Source organism: Apus apus, chromosome 14, assembly GCF_020740795.1.
Source record: "Apus apus isolate bApuApu2 chromosome 14, bApuApu2.pri.cur, whole genome shotgun sequence".
Lineage (NCBI taxonomy): Eukaryota > Metazoa > Chordata > Aves > Apodiformes > Apodidae > Apus > Apus apus.
Window position 1 is genome coordinate 11227693 of NC_067295.1, and position 21284 is coordinate 11248976.

Genomic DNA, 21284 nt, shown 5'->3' on the forward strand with positions numbered 1-21284 from the left:
GAAATTGTAACAATGATATTGCTTCTCTTGCTCTGAGGTTATAACATAAAGCTTGTCATCTATTGGAGTTTTGTACAGATTAAGCATTCCCTCTTTGGGACATGGGATCTGTGATATTAATTTAAACTGAATTATTTGGGGAATAATTTTGTAATTTAAATTCTTTCTGCAACTAATGTTTTTATGTTCGATTTTGTTTATTTTCCTCTCTGATATCAGAGGTAGTGTTCATAGAGTGTCTTATGGGTTAACATTCCCAAAAATGCCTGGTGTAGAAAGACTTAAGTAGTGCATTAAGAGCTTGCCCTTCCAGGGGGTTAGGCTATAAGGTAGATACTGTGGTGTATTTCTAGTGGTTAACAGCAATGATTCCTTTCTCTGATCTGTTCAAAACACTTCATGAGGAAGGTAAAGGAGCCTACACTGGAAGCACTGGTATCCTACAGAATCAGCATTTCTTTTGAGGAGTCAGGACAGGTGAAGGGGCACCTAAAGAGAAGAGTTTCTAACATGTTCTATTTATGAGTAAAACTGGGTCATATTTTTCTGGACATTTATTCAGTAGAAAATACATATTTGGGTCAGCCAGAAGTATAATATTCTTGTTTAATCCTATTGAATTTGTCCAGTTATTACAGAAATAATTTTGGCTTTGTTTTTTTAACAATATCTTGCTCTGATATTTGTTTAGAAGGTTAGTACCCCAGCATTTCCTTCAAAGTAGAGTTTTGATTTAAAGTGAACAAAATTTCCTCTCATGGATTAACCAGTGAACTGAAAACATCCTTCATTCACACAGCAATACTTGCAGTGCTTCTGATGAGGGAAGCTATAAACAATTCAAAGCTTCAAAGTAAATCTGCTTTAATGTGCATAAAGCACACGCGAGATTTTGTTGATAGGAAACAGAGCACTTCTATGCTATTATGTAATAGTATGTAAAGACAAAGAAGCTGAGGAAAACAGTCTAAATGTCTCAGCACCAAGAAAGCTGATGGAAAAACCTTGGCCCCTTTTCTTCATCACAAGAGTCCTGTGGTAACCATTAAGAGATTGTGAGATGGTGAAATACAAGTGGGGGAAGTACCTCTAGTTAGAGAAAATCCCACACATCACATTTTCTCTTCCAACTCGTTTTTTTGTGCAGAGATCACTTATCTTTCAGCCACAATTTTTAAAGCTTTTGCAAAAGCAATGCAGATTTGGTTCACAAAGATTACACATAGAGAAATGTTAGCATGCTGAAAAGAGAAGAATGTGATGGGAAAGAGGTAGGATCTATAGGAAAATTAACTCCTGTCTGTCCTGCAACATTTATTTCCTTTCCACTTAGTGCCTTTTCACCTATTCAAAGTGATGGGAATAGTCAGGTCTGAGGTGGAAACTCAGATCCATTGAAGTGAATCTGTGGTCCCAGTGCTGAAGCAGTGGGAGGAATGTTGTGATAAAAGTGGCTGGTAAAACCATTCTTCTGTCTGCCCTGCTGCACAAAGCAGACAAAGTAGGTTCTTCTCAAACTGTGGAACTTACTTATACTTCTCAAAAAGTTGTGAGTAATAAAATAATGGAATGGCTTCGGTTAGAAGGAACCTTAAAGATACCTAGTTCTAACTAGCCACGGGCTGGGACACCTCCCTATAGACCAGGTTGCTGAAAGCCCCATCCAACATGCTCTTGAACACATCCAGGGATGGGGATATCCATAGTTTGAAATAGTTGAAATCTGTGCTTCAGTGATACCCAACTTGCTTTGGTGAAAATTTAGGTTCCCTTTCAAGTCTTCAAAATTTTATAAAGGGAAAAAACACCTGAGTTTAGAACTTAGAGTGGAAAGAAAGTATAAACTCAGCTATGATTTGGGAATGGCAGCCAAACCTGAATAATGTGATCTGAGCTCTCTATGTGTAGAGGAGGGAAAAGGGATGCAAAGAGTGGTATCTGCTCCCTGTCCTTTATTTTTCCCCTCCAGACACTTCCAGGCAGGTTATGACAGTGATGTAGTTGTAAACTTTTAAAGGGAAAGAAGCTACAGTGCCACTTGTATAAACTTGACATGTTCTTAAACAGATGACCAGGGTCAAAGTATATACCCACAGCCTTCACAAATAGGTTGAAAGAGCATCAGCAGAAATAAAGCAATCTCAGTGCTGCATTTGGCAAAGCAAAATCCCTCAGATCTCCAGGCAGTGAACTGAAATGGTGGTCTATTCAGAGAGGTTTTGAGACTAATTTTTGGTCAGGGTCAGAGAAGAGGAGAAACAGTGTCTATTTTGTTTTGCTTGTGTATATACTCCAGAGTACTTGAAGACACTTCACGTGCACACACGCTGTGCTGCTTGCTTGTTTATGCTCTATAAATGTTCCCATGCTCCAAGCAGTTTAGTCTGATGACGACCTAAGTATGGGGATTTCTTCAATGTTAACTATGCTCTGCCTATCTTATGTTTGCTTTTGTTACAGAGATGTGACCATATCTTAAGAGTTAGGTATGTTATTCTTAGCTCTGTTTCTTTACCTGCTTGTTTCCCCTCTGATGCGATGCAGTCTTGGAACTGCAATGTGTTGTCAGTTTACATCACATCAATAACAATTTTTAAGTTGGCACCAAGTTACATGATTAGTTTTGCCTTCCTGTGGTTAGATGCCTACTGAGCAATCAGGGCTGCATGCTAATGACTCAAGAGTAGTTACAGATCATACCTTGACAAAGTAATTTGCTGTGGACAGTATGTGGATAGCTTCTCAAACAATTTTTGTGTAAACAATATAAATATAGCTATGCACTGGAAATTTTCAACCCAGTTTTGAATGTAGTTTCCACGCAGGAACAAACTAAAAATAACTTGCTTATGCTGAACATAAACTTTGGGCTGTTTCAGGCAGGTTAGATTTTATTTTGCAAAACAATGCAGTTGACTGGGATCAACTGTTTTACTCATTGTTCTGGCCAACTGGTACTCTGTAAACAGTAGTACAGACTGGGCAAATCCTTCTAAATAGTGGCTAGAATTTTGCTTTAAGCACAAATATACTCCAATATATGTCTGGTATCAAAATAACTTGACTTCTTGGGCAGTTGGACAGAACTACAGAGATGTTTTTCCTTACCTTGTGTGGCAGGAATGATAATGAAGTGTTCCACCAGGAAACTTTACGGACTAGAGTCTCCTGGATCCAACTAAGCGAACTGCAGTACAGTTGCAGGCCTTGATTTAAACATGGTCTGAGACAATCTTAAGTGCTTGGTTTGAGCATAAGTTAAGCTGTCAATAGATCATTTCATTGCTGCCTGCAAAAGTGTAAGAACTTGAAGGCTGGTGTTCACACCACATAGGATTTCTTGCTTGGTGGAGTTAGTACCAATGTCTCCACAAGCAGCCTGAACAGTACACAAGCTTAGTAATTCTTCTGCTGCAATTGGAAGGCATGATAACTGCTGAAATAGCTGTTTGCATATTCTAAGTTTACCTTTCCTATAGAACAGCATGCAGCATGCAGTGGCTTTGTGCTTATGCAAGACTGCTGTACTCTGGTGACATGCAGCATTTGTTAGGTAATTGCCATTTGAGTCAATGTATGGAGTTGCTTTTTGTCCCCTTGAGTAGTTCTAATGTGCTTTAACTTTTAGACCATCATTCCACCCATTTTAGAAAGTGGATTATACCCTGCTGTTCCCTTCCCTCATCTTGGAGTGGAACTGAACGCTGGGATGCTGTTCAGCTTGATAGGAGTAGTCATAGTGGAACTTTGGGATGTTGCCAGACCTTTAACTATTCAGAAGCCCTTGTGAAAGAAGTAAATTATTCTGAGCATATGATACTTCAAGGGGAGTATTTTATACAGTGATGTACTTGATACTAAAAATAGGCATGATTTCATGTGCTTAGATTAACAATTGCATGCTCCAAAGGTAATACATACCCAATCTGCTTCAGTATCTTGTGCTTCTTGAAGGTGAGATGTGGTGGGCTGTCAGCATTCCCTGTAGTCACTAGAACACACTTCTGTGTGACACTTGTTAATGTGTTTATTTAGCTGCAACAAGACATCGTTTGTTGTCGTGTGGATATATAGGCAGCATCTTGGGACAAGTGAACAACTGTCATGTTGGACCTTATTTTAAATGGTAAATTAGGTTATGTCCCATAGCCCTCTTCTACAGGAACATAAACAAGTAAGTTAAATGTAAGAAATACAAGATAAATATTTTCTTTCTGTAGTGTTCCCATTGGTGCAGTTTCTTAGGAAAGTAACCTACTGAGTTTATAGATTAATCACTTGCCCTTTAGAGAAGAAATTATCTATTACCTTTTTAGTCTTTCATTTAGCAATGGAGTGTTTATAAGCTCTGTTAGATTTTTGACTTAATGCTTCCTTTTGTCATACAGTAGTCTATTTTATGCATCTATATATAAAATCTAACATTCTGGATCTGAGCTGATTTGTCAAATCAAGTATCTGTTTCTTCTTCATACTTACAAAATTAACTCATTTGGAAAACAGTCTGAGAAAATATTACTCACTTATCTCCAGAAACTAAGCCTTATTCCTGCCTGTGCTCTTCTCACTCCAGCAGTCTAAGTGCCTTAATTGATCATCTTGAGATGAGGTTTAACTTGGCAGTTAATTGAACTTCAGGGAGCAAAATACATTTTGTTTATAAAAGTGCTATATTACCTGTGAAGGCATTGGACCTGTCACTGCTCTGCTGTATTGAGTTAACAATTTGCAGACAACAATTATTTCAAAACTTATAAGAAGCATAAAACTTTGCATGTGTTTAAAACACTAGCTCTTCATGGACCTATTATAACTGCTTGTAGAAAAGAAATCTAGTCAGTTACTCAGCAATCTTGCCCAACATATGTTTACAAAATATATATTATACTGTGTGCATGAAGTGACGTATTTTGAAATAATAAATGTATAGTCATTTTGCATGTGGATTATTTAGGTGATTTCTTAAGGAACAAAAAGTCTCTGCCCTTAAGAGGATAGCTGAGTGTGTTTTTTCTTCAGAATATTTTCCACTAAGATTTTTGGAAGACGTCTTTCTTGGGTCAAAATTTACATTGTTCTTAAAGGGGAAAAAAGTTTTGTCTACTTTTTTATTCAATCGTACAGCCTTTATTAATGTCTGTGTTTTCATATATGTTGACCTGTTTTGTCACTTTGAAACTGGCTCCTGGCTTTAAAAAAAGAGATGTAATAGAAGGCAAGTCTATCTCTTACATTGCTCTGGGAAGGTAATTTATTGCACTAAAGTAATCAGATGGTCTTCAGGTTTTCATTGCTTCTCTTAACTAATTTACCTTCTGATCAAATGTGTGGAGAAATGAGTGGAAGGTTGTAATTTTTGAATTTGATGCTAAACTTGGTTATCCTTCTACAGAAACAGAGATGACAATGCGCCCTTTGTAGAGTAATTAAGATTCAAGAGCTAATAATCTGAAGAACAAGAAACAGGAGAGAGTGCAGGCTTGGGCACCACTTCAGTGTGGCAAGAAGAGAGAGTTTGGAAGTTAGATTGTAAGATATTAGTGAGAATGTTTATGATGTTTCTGTATGCGTTTATAATCTAAATAAACTGGAATTGAGTGAGGCAGCTGATGGAGTCAAGGATAGTAGTGTAGAAAGTGTCACTTGGAATGGTAGTAGGTAATAAAGCAGGACACTTGTTTTACATTAGAACTCATATTGAAACAGACCCTTCCCTGTTATCTTTGAACTTATTTTTGTTACTGATATTAAAAACTTTTATTCTGTGAAGTTTCTCTCCAACCTCCTGTACTGTCTTGAGTAAGAGTGCCTTTTTAAGCAGTATCTTTATCTTCCTGAGTGCCTTTGTAATTGATCGTGGCAACATTTTAATGACACTAAATCTAGAGTAACTGGCTATGCCAAACATCAAAGCTGTCAGGATTATCAGTGTCAGGGTATTATGTCAGCTGTAAGCATGTTACAAAAGCCATAATGTTAGCAAGGGCAAAGCAACTCAAGTGAAACAGATGTTTTCTAGATGAGCTAAGATGAACATCTGTAAATCTATCTCTATACATGTATACATGATGATGACTAGTAGAGATGATAAAGGTTTGAACAAGGTAAAAGACATCAAACCCTTTTAAATGATAGGTGGGCATTTTCATAATAAAGGATTAAAATTAATTTATTTAACCCCACTTTAACCTATTTAAAAACTGAGCCAGCTATTACTTCAGACCATTAAGATGTCCCCTTTCTATATGCTAAGTGGGGCTATTGAGGAAAATTCCTCACTATTGACTTTACTGGAGTAAACAGCTGTTCTTGGAATTAGTGCTATTGAAATATTTTTTTTAACGGGGGTAAATACGAAGACTGGGAAATGTGCAAAGACACAACATGGAGTCTGTTTTTTTTAATTTTGTTTTTGAACCTTGAAGTGGTTTTCTAAGATAAATAGCTCTTACACCTGCATTCAAGGATGAATGTTGATAGCAGTGAAGATGAAAAGTCAATTGGTAAAAAATATGTTTCAAGTTTTTCAGACTTGCATCAAAGAGAACTTGGAACCATGAAAAAAATCTGGTGGACCAGGACAACAGTGAGAGATAAGTGAGGTCAAGAGTGAATATAAAGCAAATGTGTTTTGAAATTTCTGGTTTATATTAAGTATCTTCAATTCAGATACTGCAGAAGTGCATGCTATTTCTCTTGCAAAAAGTCACATAATCTATGGATTTTGATATGGGATTGTAATCAAGTATGTAAAGATAAACACAACAGAAGGTAAATACAAATTGAGTAGCTCATGAACCTTCTCCTGGTGTTCAGTACTGTAGAAAAGTGCATTGTTTCCCACTTAGCAAGATGGTTTAAGAAGAAAGTCTTACCTTTTTGGTTATCTTCCACCATTTTAGCTTTCTGGCTAAAATCAAGAAATTAAGAAAACTGATTTTTGCAGAAGAAAGATAAGATCTGGCAGGCTTCAACTAGAAAATATTCTTGCTCTTATGTGTATCACAGTTATTTTGGAATCTGTTATAGAAAGGACTGGTGGAACAGAAATAGTTGTGTGAAAGTAGATAGCATATAACTGTCTGCCAAGCAAGATTCCAGATAATTGGCTTATAAAAATTAAGTGATTGTATATTAATTCCAGAAAACAGGTCTGGGATCATTTTTTCAAGAGGTTGGTAAAATACCTTCATATGCTTATATTTGTCCAGATGATTCTGCATGTGTAATTGTTACCTAGAAAACCTCCCAATCCTTTTTGTTTTCTGATGTTATAGAAAGTGTGCACAGTATATAGATGGTCAGATAAAACAAAACTGAGGATATTTACAGTTTGAATTATATGCTTGAGCATATACTCGAGTCTGAGGTGAAAAAGACACTTAATACTTGTGTTGATGTAACAGTGCTATTGTTTAGCAGATGGTATTTAGAATAGTAGAGATTGATTTAAAGAATGTCAGTAACATAAGCAGATGTTTAATTCATATCCATTTGATTTGCTATAATGAGGTCATGATCATAAAGTCATTCCAGTAAATCCTAGAAGGCCCCTTATTTGGAAAAAAGTTACTTTTGTTATGCTTTCAGTTTGTTTCTTAATGGTTATCATAATGAAGTTTATGAGAAATCATGCACCTATTTGTATTTTAAATATAAAATGCTTTTGGGCATCCATGTTCAAATATAAAACCAACAAAACAATACCATTTTTTGTGCAAGTGATTTATGTCATTGAATATGAACAGAATTGTCTTGGACACTGAACCAGCTTGGGAAGGTCAGATCATAGCAAGACTGCAAGCAAAGTCTGTGGTCAGAAACAGAATCTTCCCTGATGTAACTGAGGCTTCCGTATCAATCTCAACCTCTGAACTTGACATCCTTTCTAAAGCAACATAGAGCTATATTGCATGACACCTGGAGAACTAGTAGCTTCTAAACCTTTGAGGTTTAGAAGCAATGATTTATAAAAAAACTAGAAATGAACCTGTACAGTCCTTGATCTCTTTGCAGAATTCATATGAGCATGAATTATTTTCTTTTGTCCACTTAGAGCAGGAGAGGAAGAAAGAAAAGAAATGTTAACAGTAAGTTTTCTGGGAAAAGACCTATTTAAACCTGTACATTTTGACAGTACAGGAACTGTTACAAGCAAACTCCATGTCTCCACCTAAGGATTAATTCCATATGGCTTATCTTGAAGGTAGACACAAGCAGACAATTCCTGTATTTCTAGCAGCCTGAAAAAATTGCTTAAATCTTTCCTTCCTCCATCCAGCTTGACGTCTCCTGCCATACAAGGCAGAAGCCTTTCAGGCTTAAGAGCTACTCTCAATTAGACGTAAGTTAGGTGGGTGAAATGGCATTTGTTTTACTGGGCGGGGGGGGCATTTTCCAGAACTATTGGAATAATTTATTTGCATATCAGATCCTAGAAATGTGGTCATCTGGGTAAGATAAACCAGCATTAGGTAAAAGACAAATGTTTTAATATGTTACTTTATTTAAAGCCCCTTTGTCTTATTTGTTGTTCCCACCAGTGAGTTTGAAAATGCAATAGAATGAAACTAATTAGGTCTACTAATAATCACAGTTACTGTAGAGAGCACTGCAGCCCAGAATTCTCTTTGGGCAGGGAAAAGCAAGAGGCTTAATTTCTACAGTAAGCAAGGAATAGGGTACCCAGACTGGAGCAAGAGCAAACTGAATTAAAAACCTAGAAGATCCATCACAATTGCACTTCAAAGAAAACAAATATTTAAGTGATTCAATGGCATTCCTTATATGAAAGAAAGCCATGTAACATGTATGGGAGAAACAGGTAACAGAAGGCTCTGACTCATCATGTGGAACTGTAATTTAAGTTTAAGGGGAATTTTTCTATCTTGGAACTATTCCTACTGGCTCAGATGTCTCATAAGCCTTTAGCACCTAGGTTTAATAGAGCTAGTGCCTACAATTGAGAAATGGGTTGGATGCAAGGAGCAAAATATTATTCATCTTAAAAATATCTTCCAGCTAGAGCTGAGGTAACTTTATGTTGGCAAGAAGCTTCCATTGGCCTTTACTAAATTTAATTTTCTGGATTTAGTCTCAACTCCCTAAGCAAAAATTTGCTTAGTGAAGCACTGAGAAGCAGATGCAGTGTAGGCATCTTGGAGCTTCCCACTCAGTACAGCTTTCTTTTAGCAAACAAGTACCACCAATGAACAATGTGTGAGAGGTCGCTGCTGTCTCTTACCACCCATAAGTAGTAATTTGCTTTGTGTTGAATCAAATTTTAAGTGAAATAGCTTCAGAATATTCTATGAAAATTCATTTTACAAGTAATACTAATATTGGTAAGATTAGTAGGCCATCTATCTTAAAGATTCATAAGGTATTTTTCTGATTAATATTTTTGAACTTAACAAGTCTGTCCAGCCCCTTGAATGCCTAGTATGTGTGTATTTATCCAAGGGATTAGGCTTTAGAACTGTGTTGCTTCCTCAGAAGATCACAATTATAGTAATCTTTGCCTTAAATTTTTGGTAAAACCTCTCAAAATGTACATCAGCTATATGTATTGGGGCTTTTTTTAGGTGTATAATATCTCTATAAATGTAGATCATTGCATGTGTGGAGATTCAAGAATCTGAACATCCTTTATATAGACTAATAAAAACTGGTAACTACTTGGGCTAGGAGGCTCATCATGCTGTTCTGAAATAGATACAGAAGAGACAGATTTATATGGTTCAGGGGGTGAGTGAAAAGAAGACTTAAAATAGTATTTAAAAAAAATCTGATTAATGAAAGTTTGTCAGTTTTACTGAATTCAGTGAGGATTAGGAGATCATATTTTGGCCCTTAATAAATAATGGTAATTTTTGACAGCTCCACTACAGCTCTGTGTTAATGAACAAGCTGTACTGCACTGTCAGATGTTTCTTTGGGTGTTCCTGGATGCCTTTATTAGAAATACACTTTCTGATTGAGGGGGAGAGCAGGGAGGGAAGAAAAGAAGCAGTATTAAACTAGGGATTCACACCTGATTCTGTTCCCTGAAGTCTGGACCTTGTATAGGTGGTTGGATGTGTAATGGGGTTGCTACTGACACAGTCTTCACAGGACTGCACATCTGTGACACTGATTTCCTTGGTAATAGAGCAACTTTAATTAAGCAGTACAGAGTTCATGATGAAATTCTGGCTTAACCCTCAGTTAGATTTGACTAATTCAGTGATTTCCCAGAGAAAGCTAATTCCTCTTCAGAATTGCATAGCAGAGTTTGGAAGCAAAGCTAAAGATTGATTTGATGGGGAAATAGATTACAAAAGAGGCAAAGACACAGTCTTGGTGAATCTGAAATAACTCTGATAATTGTAGGTGAGGCGGTAAGGAGGAACTCTGGCTGAACTGTCCCTGGGCTGTTCCTTCCCTGCTGGGGATTGTTTGTAGAGAAGCTGAAGTACTTTAACAGCCTCAAGCTCTATTCAGTGATGTTGCCCCCCCCGCCTTTTTTTTTTTTTTTTTTGTGGCAGCCAGCTCATGTCCTTTGCAAAAATGAGAGTAGCTCAAGGCCATCATTTCATGCATGACTTGGTAAATTGTGCAAGAAAGGACACTGCCAAATGAGGAGCTAAGCCAGTTTTCAATAAGAGGGCCATCTGTGACCAAATGCTGTAGTAGATTGAAAACAAAAAAATTCTTTCCCATTTTTACTTTGAGTTCATTTAGCATGTATGTAACTTTGCTGCCCCTCAAGAGTAAGTTTATTTTACTGTATCCTTGCTTGATATGCATTATCTTTGTTGAGTCAAGTGACTTCATTTCAGACTTGATGCTGTGTGGTACTGGAAAATGACTTTGCATCAATGTTGCTTTTGGTTCTTGCTGGTGACTTTTCTCAGGGTAGATGAAATTCAGACATTTGTAGCAGATAAGCTGCATGGAAATATATTGTTACTGGTTACAGCAATATTCCCTAAATGTCATTGGAGTTTAAAGCTAGAACTAGAAATGTTTTTGAGGTTGGAATAAATTCAAAGTAAGGCTCTCTCCCCTAACCTAGCCAGTTACCTGTAATCTCTTGTTACTGCTTTGTTTCAAAAAACAGATGAAGTCTTGTGTAATGTTGTCTGTGTAGCAAGGATTACTGAGTATATCTGCAATTTGTTTTAGAGGTTTCTTGGTTCATGGCTCAAACTTCCGCCATAAAGACTACCTCTATTGAAAATAGAGTGGCAATGATTTGACATCTAAGGCCTTGAAGTATTTTTCTTGGCTAACTGTGGTGACACTGCATGAGAAAATTTTTTTTTTAAAATGAGTGACTGTGCTTGCCTTACTTAACTTCTTCTTCTAAGGTTACAGTAAAATGATAGAGTTGTTTTTTTCTGAATCTGGGGGTTAAATCTGACTTTCAATTTAGCTGTTTAACATGTCTGAGGCAAGTGTTTTACAGCTGGTGAAGTAAAGTGAGTGGAGAGAAGGTAACAATGTCATTAATGAGTCAGCAACAGAAACCTACCTTGTGCCAGACCACTAGACCCCACTGCCTCTCGAGTCCTTTGGAAACATTTCTTGTACCTTATAGTTTGGCTGCTTGCTACTGTTGACAAGTGTACTCTGCAACACAATTTTCAGAAAGGGGAAACTGTTTTTAATTTAATGTTGCTTTGTAAGAGGAAGGCTTCTGACCCTTAAGTATGGGTTTATGAAGCAGGCAGAAGGTAGGGAAACCCCAGCTGGAAAATATCTGCAGAAGAGCAGCTATATGGTAGCTTCTTTTAGACAAATGCACAGCTGTTTGTGTGGAGAAAGGGCTCACTTATGTATCAATCCATTTGCCTGTCAGAATACATGTTCTCCATGAAAATACAACATTTGTAACTTAAACACTAACATCTTTACCTTTGGGAGATTGTTATACTCAATTTGAAGTAAGCATTCTGTTTTCACACACAAATTACAAGGGTAAGTTAGACACTTAAATGCAAACTTTGTTTTATTGTTTCTATTGAGTGAAGTTGATTTTTTTACCATGTTTGCAGCTCTTTAGTCTTAAATTAAACCGTGTGAATAAAACCAGAAATAAAATACACGTCTATTAAAATAGCAGTCTAATTTTGCTGCATTAACTCAACTCTGTAGGCAGTAAAATTAAAATTAAAATCTTAAAATTAGAAAACTTGTCTATTTCTTTGTATTTTAAGACAAGAAATTCAGTCAATGTATTATGCACAGCATATTGCATACTGACTATTTTCCAAAGACACCATGTCACTTTTAATATTTTAAATAGATGTTAATGTTAGAGACATCATTTTTTTTTCCATTGTGAATTTCACTTGCATTCTACCATCTTGAGTCCCTGGTTTGGCTGCTGTTTTAGTAAATCTACTGAAAGATAACACTGAAATAACCCTTACATAAGGGTGGAGATGCAACCTCATCTTCAGTGACTACGACAAGTATTTCCATGATATTTACAGGAGAAAAGTGTGCATCAAGGCTGAAAGGCAAAGATGCAGTAAACCATCAAACTTAAAAAAAAAAGGGGGGGGGGGGGAGGGGAGAGCATGGTTGTAGCTGCTTAATTGCTTTGCTGAGGAAGACTAATGCAGTGCCTGAGGAAGGAAGTAATCTCTAAATGAGTTAAGAGACGAGATCTTTTAAGGAGAAAAAAGGCATAGACCTATTGGGAAATACTATGAAGAGACTATCAAGAGCAGTAAAACTGTGTTGTTAAATGTCTTTGGGAATGAGTTCTCAGGGTCCTGTGTTTTAATGTGGTGAAAAGCAAATCTCAGAGTGGACACTTGGCATTATGCTATTCGAACCCAAAGGCTTCCTCTGGTGTAAGTGCCTGGGCCATCAGGTTTGTCGAAGTAAGGTAAATTCAAGTTTTTAGAGTAGAAATACACAACTAAAAAGGATTCAGTACAAAGAAGGACATCACCTCTGTGGTAGGCAGTTAGCTGGTGTATACCTTTATGCAAAAAGAATTAAGTTGTGGCAGCTGGAGCAGGATGGTGGAAAGGGGAAAGCGGAAGAGTAATGGAGTGAGAGTGGAGGAAGGTAGTGGCAGTGTGTGATATGGGCAAGGGGAAAGAGCGGCTCAGCAGCACGGGGGGTCTGGCACCAGGGCTGTGCTGCATGAGTGGGAGAAACAGGCACAATGCTTTGAAGTAAGGGATGGAGCAGTGGGGTTGCCCAGATGGCGCCAACTTCTACAGAGCATTTTTGTGATATTAGGCTGCGGTCTGGAGCTGCTTTTAGCATGAAAGCTGCTGCTCCACATTCATTCCCCCGAGCCTATGCCAGGGGCTTATGGTTGACGGCCCCTGAATCAAGGGAAAGGATGGGCTTCCCGGGCTACTAGCCTCTCGCTGAGGCTGCTGGAGTGGGAAGAGTGCTCAAGTTTGGGACTCTTTTTCACTGTTTCCCCAGATCTGACACCCCCTACCCGATTGCCGGAGTCTGACTCATTCACCGGTGGCTGTGGAAGCAGACGGGGGCAGGGGAGGGGTGGAGAAGAGCTCTCGAAGTAGCCGCTCTTGCTGTCGGGGTGACAAGGCGCCCGTGAGCTTCACCCCTGCAAGGGCGGCGGAGCGGGCCGGGCAGCAGCGGCAGCCGGTGGATCCCGCCGCACCCCCAGGAACCGCCGCTGTCAGTCCCCGCCGCTTCCAGGAAGCTGAGAGGAGCGCGGGGGCTCCGGAGCTGCCGTCCTGAGGAACTGCTGCAGCAATCGTGCAATTGCCCTTTAAACAACAACAACAGGAAAAAAAAAGGGGGGAGGGGAAAAAACATGAAGACGTTTAAATGCTTCCTGCCAAAAGTAAAGAGCAAATCTCAGTTGCAATGGCTCTGCTAAAACTTGATCATGCGGGATTTCAAGCGGTAAAGGGCTGCCGGGCTTGCATTTACTGCGGTGGGAACAACTTACAGGATGAAATCCAGGCATTAAGGGACCTATTTCCTACTTCATTGCTCTCAAAGGAATCTACTGAAATGACTTTGAGGATTTTAAGGCTGGAACTATGTGGAGCGAGAATGCAGTAAGTATCCCCTTTTGGCGAGCACCGACAGGCGCCCGGTAGTTGGGAACGGGCTCGGCGGCCGCGGGCGCCGCGCAGGGATGGCAGCGCGGCTGCTCCCCCGGCTGCGTGCTTGGCTCTTAGTTTCTAGTCAGCACCGAGGAGCAGTTAGGGAATGCCGGTTGCCTTTGCCTGACGAGTCGGCGTCCTACATTTAACTGGGGTTGCTTGGAGAAGTGTCTTTATACATGTTTACTGGAAATAGTGAAGGGAAATTCCTGTTCTTGGAGGGATCTGCTAGATTGTGCCTCTCTCGGTTTGTTTATGATAAACTGAGAATTAATCTGTTCCAAGATCAAAAAGAGCTTTATCCCACACCGATGTAGCTGTTTCCCAGATTATACTTGTTTTGAACCTGTCAAGAAAGCCCCTGTCCTTGATCATGTGAATTAGTTTGCTTCTAGCCTCTCTTCCCAGGTTGGATGTCTCCGTCCTCGGAGCTCAAACCCGTGCATTTCTCTGAGAGGCAAACGGGCTGTTGAGAGCCCAGGATTTTCCTGACCTGGATAGGATAAGGGACATTCCCCCGACAGCTGCGGGCTCACGGTTGTTGCTCTAAGAAATAAATTTAACCCCTTTCGTAAGAGAAAAAGGGGAAGGGGGGAGTTTTGAATCTAGTTCCTTTATTTCGGTTCACGTGCCACATGAGATCGAAGTGTGGCGCTTTTTTTTTTTTCCTGTCACATCTCCAACCTGACTAACGGCTTTTCGTCGTCCCCTTTCCTTCCCCCGTTGTCCCGTCCTGTCCCGTTCCCCGCCGTGTCCAGCCCCCCTTTGCCTGTCTCCCTCTCCGTTTAGCTGCCCTCCCGGGATGCGATGTCCCTCGCAGGCTGCGGCGGGGATCGTTCGTGCGGCCTGCGGCGCGGAGGCCACCCCTGAGCCAGGGCACCGAGGGGCGAGACATGCCCTCGGCCGCGGCGGCACCAGCGGCATCCGCAGCACCGGCACCGGCAGCACCGGCACCCGCCGCCGCTCCGTCTCCTGAGCCGCTGGGTACGTGGCACCGCGCCCACCAGGGGGCGCCGTCGCGCCGCGGCCGGGGCAACCGGCGCAGCTGCCGGTACCGGGAGTTACGGGAGCGAACTGCGGGCGGGGGGGGTTGTGTGTGTGTGTTTGTGTGTGTTTGGCTTTATTCTAATTATTAGGGTCTGAAGGAAGCTGAAGGGGCTTCGTGGCATTTAGGTTTATTTCTACCGCTTTCCGTGGTACCTCTGGCGCCTCGGCGGCGAGAACCTGTCCCGCAGTGCGTTGACTTAGGAAGCGCAGTGGCACTCATCTGCAATTAATGATTGCTCAAGTACTCATCTCCTTGTCTGCCCCGAAAGGAGGTTATGATACAGCAAACCTTTGTCCTGGTGTGTGTTTTAGCAGCGGATGATTCTGATTGATAATAGAGATAGGGCTGGGAGGGTGAGAGGTGGGGTTCTGAAATAATGCCACCCCTGATTGGAGAGCTCTGCTGTTTTTTTTTTTCTGCATGAGGCTTTGCAATAAGCTTGGCCTAATGTGGCGCAGGGAGTCCCTTCTTGCAGCTAGCAGAGAGCCAGCTATGGGGGTGGAAAACCCCCGGGGCACAGATACAGGGGGCGATCTTGCAGAATCAGACCTGTTCTCCCTCTTCTCCCTCCTTCAGATAGTTCAGATCACTCCTGTGGCTCATCTCTCTCTCCATCCTACTCTATATTCAGCCCCCTACAGAGATTTGGTGAAGACATGAAGTAAACCAATGCAGTGATGCTCATTTATGGAACACCCTTCTCTTCAACACCATTGACAACTTTGTCTGAGATCAGCAGCTCTGAGATGCTCAAGTGAATGCCGTATAAGAGGAGAGAGAAGAATCAAGACAGAATATTGTGCCTCTGAATCAGTTCTAGAAATGCAGTAGACTGTGCTTGAGCAGCAGCTGTCTAGGAGAGACCTTTAGAAATAAACCAGCATGGTTCTGAGATGCTGTGTGATGTGTGAAGTATGTGGACTGGTTTTTCCAGCAGACCTCTGGCTCCCTTCTCTAATTTCTAACTAAAGCACCTCTTCTTGTTGGACTGTGGCTGAATTTTAAATGTTCAGGACAAAGGAAAATAGATTTCTGTATTTTATCTGGTTTAGTATGGCAAGGTTAAAGAGAAGAATTATAATATATTTTTTAAATTATTTCAGTCACTTTAATTTTTTTTGCCAATCAGAAAGAATTTTAATGGGTCTTTCCTCTGAACTTGTGCTATGTTTCTTTGCTTCACTTGTGGGAGACTGGTTGTAATACCCTCATTGACAAGCCAGATTTTTTAGGGGTTGTAAGAGGCTTGAGCTGAAACTAAGGTGAAGAATGCATTATAAAAAGCTGCTAAAGTTTGCATTGTGTCCAGATGCTTTCTGTTTAAAACCTTCATTGGAGATATACAGTATATATTTTTTTCCTCTCTATTGTTTTTCTCATACAATGTGGTCACTTTTACAGGGGATAAAGCTGGCAAAGATGAGGAAAATTGGCTGTGCTCTCCTGATACTCCAAGCTCTTCTGGCACCTTTGGATCTTGTTTGTGGAGCAGAGAAAAATTACCCCATCCTGAACATTGCAGTGATTCTGGGAAGGACCAAGTATATCACAGAGAGAGATATCAGAAGTCTCTGGACCAGGGAAATGTCAGCAGACATGACTGTTGATGTCAATGTAGTGACCCTTCTGGTGAACCAGACTGACCCTAAGAGCATCATAACACATGTTTGTGACTTGATGTCAGGCACCAAGATCCATGGAGTGATTTTTGGAGATGATACTGATCAGGAGGCAGTAGCTCAGATTTTGGATTTTATTTCATCTCAGACTTCTATTCCAATTCTTGGAATTCATGGTGGAGCCTCCATGATAATGGCAGATAAGGTAGGAAAATTTATTAAAAGCTTTTGCCAGTCTAATTACTTCATTGTGTTGTTCTCGATCATGATTAGTCACTGCAAGTAGTTAAAAAAGGAAGCTTCCCATTGTCTCTGTATACTTTAACAAAATATACAGTGCAGTGTCCTTGTTGATCACTCATCAAATATCCCAAAATATTTTGTTGTCCATGATTGAAACTCAACATTCTGTCCATTGTAAGAGCAGTCCTAAGGAAATTTTACCCTCCAGCATGCTAAGTGTTGGTCAGTTTAGAAATTTTACTAGCAAATATGGCAGTAAAAACTACCTCAAAATAGTAGATCAGTAAAAATAATTTTACATTTTATCCCTAAAATAAAAGCAAATATTCTGTGGTGCTTGTAAGAAAGAGAAGGCAATAGACCTGAATGTATTTGAGGACAATAGCAAGATCAGGACAATCATCTGAAACTGGACTTCTGTGCTCCACTGCAGTCTATAAACTAAATAGTCCTGCAAACTTGAACTGCTTCTTGTATCACTATGTTTATTAAATTAGATTTTTGCTGACTGGATACTTCGAATTTCCTAGTGTATGAACATCCACAGCGGGGTTGTCTGTGCTCTGGAGATAATGACAAAATGATTTGTTGGAAAGCATCTCTATGTAATCAGTTGTGAAACTATGGAATGGTAGAAGTGACTCATGTGCTCAGCTCCTTTTCCTTAACATAGTACCAATTCATTTCAACCCCCTTGCTCGCACTGCAGCATTGGTCCTTGAAGTGATCACTGCTGTTTGTGAACCAGTCGGTATTAGCACCTAGCATGTCCAGGCCCTCTGGCATTGACTGCTGCTTGGCCTGAAACTGAGAGGAGTTTCCACTTTGGGAAAAGATGATAGCTGAAGAGGGAGTTTGAATGTGGGAAGTCATTTAGTGGTTCTCCTGCACACAGGGCTTTACAAATGTTAATTGTAACTTATTTCCTGATATTTTATGCTTTAGGGTTTCATATTAAATATTGTTATTCCTTATAAGTTGCTTTTGAATAGTACTTGAACAGTAAAGAGCTCTCAGAATCCATCTGAAAGTGAAGTGGTCCAGATGCCTTGTTTCATAAATTGAAGAGGAAAAAGAGGCAGGAAAGATATAATCATTAGTTGCAATTGAGGAATCTGTTTTGAACTTTTGGAACTTTTTACATTTGGGAAAGACTTTTTCCACTGGGATAAGAGATCTCAGTATTTGAATGGCCTTCCTTTAAAGCTTACAGCATACAAGGGAAGGACAATAAGTGATGAATTATAACTGGGATTCTGTAACAATGTGTCTGATAACCTGATTTATATGGAGAGATTATTACAGTTGATACTGCTATCTTAAATGTAATTGAAGTAACCAAGTTACAGAGGCAGTTATCTAATGTACTTTTAAATTACTGTGCAATTTACCCATCTTTGTAAAGCTGGATTTATATACATTTAGGAAATTTATTTCACTCATATTTCTATGTCAGTATGAGGACATTTGAAGATCCTGGCCAGTGCTGTGTGATGAATACTGGCAGAAATCCTTACGGAATTGACTTCATGCTTGGTAGCAGATGCAGGATGTTACTGATAGAGATAATTTTTTTTTATTCTTAATGTAGAAGTCTCTAGAAAATGAAGCTGATTGTATTTTTCTAGTCTCCATAACTTCCTGCTATTTTCATTGTGTGCTAATTAATTAATGGTCATTATTATATCACTGTCTTTGATTTTTAGGAGCTATCACAGTTTGCTAGTAAAACATTCTCATGCTGAAGCTTGGCTTCAAAGATTTCCACTTGGGAAATAATCTTTTGTGTATTAAGGCAATCTAACAGAGCTGTCTTCAGTCTCTTGAATTGTTCAAATTGTTCAAATTACTTGTTTAAGGTAATTTTAGTCACACAATTTTTAACTTGGCTTTTGCAATGTACGATGTCTTGCAACTGGGTTTGGAACATCACAGTAGTGAGACTTGCATGTGTCACTCAATTAGCCATTCGTTTAAGAGTGAATTCCTGGGAGCTGAGGGTGAAATTCACAGTGTTGTCAAAATGGCAGAGGAGATGAAGTCTGAGGGAGAAGGACTGCAAGTGTAAAACCTGTCTTCCAAGTCAGTGTCAGGATTTTAGCTTAAACATATGGGTGTTGGCTGAATTGTGAAGCTTGATCAGTGTTGAAATACTTTTGTTTTTTTCTCCTTCATTAGTCTGACTGGATAAGCAAAAAAGATGCTTGGTCCCACTCCTGCTTGTGGATGTCATTCTCTGACGCCCATTTCACTTATGTCCTTATTGTGTGGCTCTAACAGATATTTTCTTTCCCAGTGGCATTATGCTGGTGTTGTATTTTAGATGACTTTTGCTTCAAAATGTGTGTGTAGGAGCTGCTTGTTTATGGTCTACCAGGCACGGCTGATGCAAAGGTGGAATAAAGGTTCAGCGAGTTCTGTGCCTGTTGGTTATTACATGATGTTTAACTGTCCTAAATATGAACATGAACTAAAGTGAAGGCACAGAATGAGAAGTCATTTATAATGCTCTATACTGCTAAAGACTTTACTGAAATGACTCAGAGTAGATAAGATTACCCTCTTCTCTGTGGTTAATAAGTGTTATGTCAACATGAATCTCATATGAAGAGTCATCTCTTGAAAAAGAAAAAGTTGTTCTAGGTTTCTAAATATGAGATATGCCCACATCTAGAGCATGCAGTGATTAATGTGGGACATAAACCTTTAGAAGCACTGAATCCCTCTGTGAACATCTGCTGTGAATGCTGCGTAGTTCAGACTGCCTCCTCCGTGGGCCCAGCTGACTGTACGCTGCTTCAGTTTGGTTCAAGTTTGAGAAGACAGGTTGCTTGAAACAGACTATGAAAACTGACAGCCATGTGAAACCAGCAGAATTGAAATGTGTTCTGAACCTGTCTTCACCTGACATCTGCTGTCAAAACCCTACCAATAAACAAACCTGACACTTAAGGATGTATGTATCTACCTGATCCCAGCTGTGCTGCTGAGACACCCTTTGGGTGATGCCACATGCTCTGCCTCCAGCTGAGTTTGTCACCTGCTGTTGGCAAGAATTCTCTTGCCAATGAACTGCTCCTTGGCTTTGGTTCTCAATTCTGTCATGGACTCAAAACATATTCAGATGTGGGATATTCTATGGAAGCAAGATGGAAATTCTGTCTGGGGCATCTGTGGTAACCTGCTGTGCATCAGCATTCCTTGGGTGATGCTGGAAACAGGCTGTTTATTCATCTTCTATCTGTTGATATTTGAGAGATCTCAAACCAAACATTACTTAGGAACTGTTTCTTGACTTGAACATTTGGTTTTAAACTTAGTTATGTTTGTTTCATCACATGCTATCACTATAGTGATAGTATTTATAGTACTAAAACAGAACATCATACTTAGTTCTGTGGCAATAATAAAAGATTTGTGTCCTTTGGAAGTGAGGAAAAAAGCTCTATGTATTATAAATACATCCAGGAATACTCTGAACAATACTGCTTTTGCATATTACCAAATTGAGTCTTTCTAACATCTCATTAGAATTCTTTGAAAGACATAACTTGAAGCATTTTATTGTCATGGAAGCAGTGACAGTTACAATGCATTGAGAAATAGCAGTAAAGGTGAGGGTAATTTTCTAGAAGGACTATTACAAAGTGATACTTCTTGAAACAGCTTTGGAAATGCTGTGCAAAGTAAATATTTGCTTTAAAAAAAGTGTATATATATGGTTTAATTATTATTATTCTGTTGATAATACTCAACAAAAACTTCTGTTTTTTGTATAAAATCACTTTTACATCTACTACCACTTCAGCTTTCCTTTTCTACCCCTATCCTCCTTTAAAACAATAAACATAAAATAATAGAACAATTGAGGTTAGCAGGGATCTGGAGGTTGTCTAACCCCACTTAGCTCAATGATGAGCTGATCAGTCAGATCATTTAGTTGAGTTTTTAGTATTTTCATGGACCTAGATACTATAGCCTCTCTGGGCAATCTGTTCCAGTACTTAACCTTTCTCACCATGCAAATATTTTCATTATATCTCATTAGTACTTCCCTCTGTACTGTGACCACAAGCTCTTGTTCTTTTGCTGTCAGTCTGAGTCTAGCTGTGTTGTCTCTGTGTAGTTGAAGGCTGCAGTTATACCTGTCCTTACCTGTCCCTTTTCTGGAGTTCTTGCAGCCTTTTCTTGCACCTCTTGTGCTCCAGTTCTTTGAACTCCCTTGGGTATAACTTGTGTCTTGTATGGGGGAACCCAAAACTGGAGGGAGGACTGCAGATG

At 39.5% G+C, this 21284-nt stretch overlaps 1 protein-coding gene across 1 annotated transcript in view; it reads left to right on the forward strand.

The window, feature by feature from the left end:
• Nucleotides 1-14024: 14024 nt before the first annotated feature.
• GRIN2A (glutamate ionotropic receptor NMDA type subunit 2A) overlaps nucleotides 14025-21284 on the forward strand; it is a 160304-nt gene continuing 153044 nt past the window's right edge. The window contains exons 1-2 of the mRNA XM_051632502.1: nucleotides 14025-14045; nucleotides 16543-16965. Of these exons, the coding sequence (XP_051488462.1) occupies nucleotides 14028-14045; nucleotides 16543-16965 (441 nt within the window). The 5' untranslated portion in view covers nucleotides 14025-14027. The remainder of the gene's footprint in view (nucleotides 14046-16542; nucleotides 16966-21284) is intronic.